The sequence below is a fragment of the Octopus sinensis genome, unplaced genomic scaffold, assembly GCF_006345805.1.
Source record: "Octopus sinensis unplaced genomic scaffold, ASM634580v1 Contig01387, whole genome shotgun sequence".
In the NCBI taxonomy this organism is placed as follows: domain Eukaryota; kingdom Metazoa; phylum Mollusca; class Cephalopoda; order Octopoda; family Octopodidae; genus Octopus; species Octopus sinensis.
Genome location: NW_021824813.1, coordinates 1 through 2,765, shown reverse-complemented (window position 1 = coordinate 2,765; position 2,765 = coordinate 1). Strand labels below are relative to the sequence as shown.

Genomic DNA, 2,765 nt, shown 5'->3' with positions numbered 1-2,765 from the left:
GCTATTTCTAGCTGCGGATGAGAGACGTTCACGATCTGTTCGAGATTTGGCTGCTATTTCTAGCTGCGGATGAGAAACGTTCACGATCTGTTCGAGATTTGCCGAAATGCTCGAAATTTCATACGAAATATCTTACAAACTATAGAATTTTCTCAATAAAGCCAAGAGAAAATGATGTTTTATAAACACATTCTACCAGTATACGAAGTTTGAAAGTGTTTAGTTACCTAGAAATTATGTTACAAAGTGCCGTTCAAAAGGAAAAGATCCTTGGCTGCTATTTCTAGAATTATTTCTGCATTAGATTTCCGAATGGGAAATCGGTGTCAGATAGTTGATTCGGTCATTGCTGTTGGTGACTTCACACAAAGAAACTCTATTCTTAGTGAGATTCGAGTCATAACAAATAGCATGACATCGATTATGGAATTCCTTGCGTCTGTGGGACGAATACGAAATTCATCCGAGTGCTACAACGACTGGACGTTCCTGACACCGAGGAAAGGAACGTCCGAAGGAATGATGTGAAAACGTCCGGCTTGCAGGCGCAATCACAGTTTAAGAGAAAATCCATTAGACAGTATTATACTGCTTAATTCACCACTTCAGAAATGTCTTTTATGAATTCCATAAAATTCAGTGTATAGTCGGTACTACTAGCGAACAGGGGTCCCGGTGCGCGCGCATCCACGCTAGCTACACGTGACTAGTCGATCCTACGAACTACATGGCAAAGTAAATAAATAATTTTTTTTTAAACAAAGGAAATAAAACACAAAGTAAGGATCGACTAGTCACGACTAGCTAGCGCGAGTGCCTGCACCGGGACCACTCTTCTTAAGTAGTACCTATCCATGATTTGTACGAGATTTGGCTGCTATTTCTAGCAATGGAAGAGAGATGTTTATGATTTGTCCGAGATTTGGCTGCTATTTCTGGCAATGTAAGAGAGATGTCTTTGTTTTGGGCGAGATTTGGCTACTATTTCTAGCAATGTAAAGAGAGATGTCTTTGTTTTGTGCGAGATTTGGCTGCTATTTCTAGCTATGGATGTTATTCCCTGCTCTTCTGCAGTTTAATCTAAATAATCTTACACAATGTGAAGGTGTAGCTGTGGTTTACAAATATGTAAGCTACACACAAGATTCTGGGATGTAAATTTTAATACATTAAAAAGTTCAGTTGTTCAGGTAAATGCTTATTTCTAAAGTTTATCTCTGTAGAAATGTTGTCAATTTTCCACTGTTGAATCTGTATTTTGAAAGCAGCTTCTTTATCTTACACTGTTGTTTCTTTATTAGTTCAGAATATCGGATGACATTGGAATAACAGAAGATCTATTCTCAGTATTTATCATCTTTTGAAACTGAAAGAAAATTCTATACAAATTCTATAACACTTTCTATATATATGCTGTGAATTTCTGTGAAATATTTGTTCTAATCTGATGTGATTAGCAAAGTTTTGCACATCACTGTCTGCAGTGCCGAGAAGATGAGTTTGTGTGCTTGGATACGTTTACATAAATGTTATTAGAGCAGGGAAACAATGGAGAGAAAATCAGGAGTGGAAGTATTTGTGAAATTAAACGATAAGAAGAAAAACAAGAAAAGTATATTTACATTGTGATTTGAGAGAAATAATAATGGAAAAGAGTGAGAAGATTATAGAAATAGATAGAGGAGAGAGACCGTATCACTGTGATGTCTGTGGTCAATCATTCTCTGCAAATAGTCAATTAATTACTCACAAACGTATCCATACAGGGGAAAAGCCATATCACAGTGATATCTGTGGTAAATCATTCTCTGGAAGTTCTGCCCTAACAATACACTTACGTATTCATACTGAGGAAAAGCCATATCACAGTGATATCTGTGGTAAATCATTCTCTGGAAGTTCTGCCCTAACAATACACTTACGTATTCATACTGGGGAGAAGCCATATGACTGTGATATCTGTGGTAAATCTTTCATCCGTAATAATGACGTAACTAGACATAAACGTATCCATACAGGGGGAAAGCCATATCACTGTGATATCTGTGGTAAATCTTTCTCTGGAAGTACTGCCCTAACAATACACATACGTATTCATACAGGAGAGAAACCATATCACTGTGATATCTGTGGTAAATCTTTCATCCGCAATCATAACGTAACTAAACACAAATGTATTCATACAGGAGAGAAGCCATATCACTGTAATGTCTGTGACAAATCATTTTCTCAAAATTCTGACTTAAATAAGCACATTCGTATTCCTACTGGGGAGAAGCCATATCACTGTGATATCTGTGGTAAATCTTTCTTTGAAAATGGTAAATTAACTGCACACAGGCATATTCATACAGGAGAGAAGCCATATCATTGTGATATCTGTGGTAAATCTTTCTTTGAAAATGGTAAATTAACTAAACACAAACGTATTCATACAGGAGAGAAGCCATATCATTGTGATATCTGTGGTAAATCTTTCATCCGCAATAATGACGTAACTAGACATAAACGTATTCATACAGGAGAGAAACCTTATCATTGTGATATCTGTGGTATATCATTCCCTGATAATAGTGGCTTAACTAAACACAAACGTTTTCACTCAGGCGAAAGACCGTATCACTGTGATATCTGTTGTAAATCATTCTCACAAAATAGTAACTTAACTAAACACAGACGTCTTCATTCAGTAGAGAGACCATATCACTGTGATATCTGTGGTAAATCATTCTCACAAAATAGTGGCTTAACTAAACACAGACGTC

General features: G+C 36.6%; 1 protein-coding gene across 1 annotated transcript; it reads left to right on the top strand.

Annotated features, from left to right (window-relative positions):
* Positions 1-1,548: 1,548 nt before the first annotated feature.
* LOC118760895 (zinc finger protein 239-like) lies at positions 1,549-2,633 on the top strand (the record flags this gene model as incomplete). Its single annotated transcript, XM_036498499.1, has 3 exons — positions 1,549-1,612; positions 1,677-2,102; positions 2,187-2,633. Coding segments are annotated over exons 1-3 (937 nt in total), but the record flags the coding sequence as incomplete, so codon positions are not given.
* Positions 2,634-2,765: the final 132 nt, after the last annotated feature.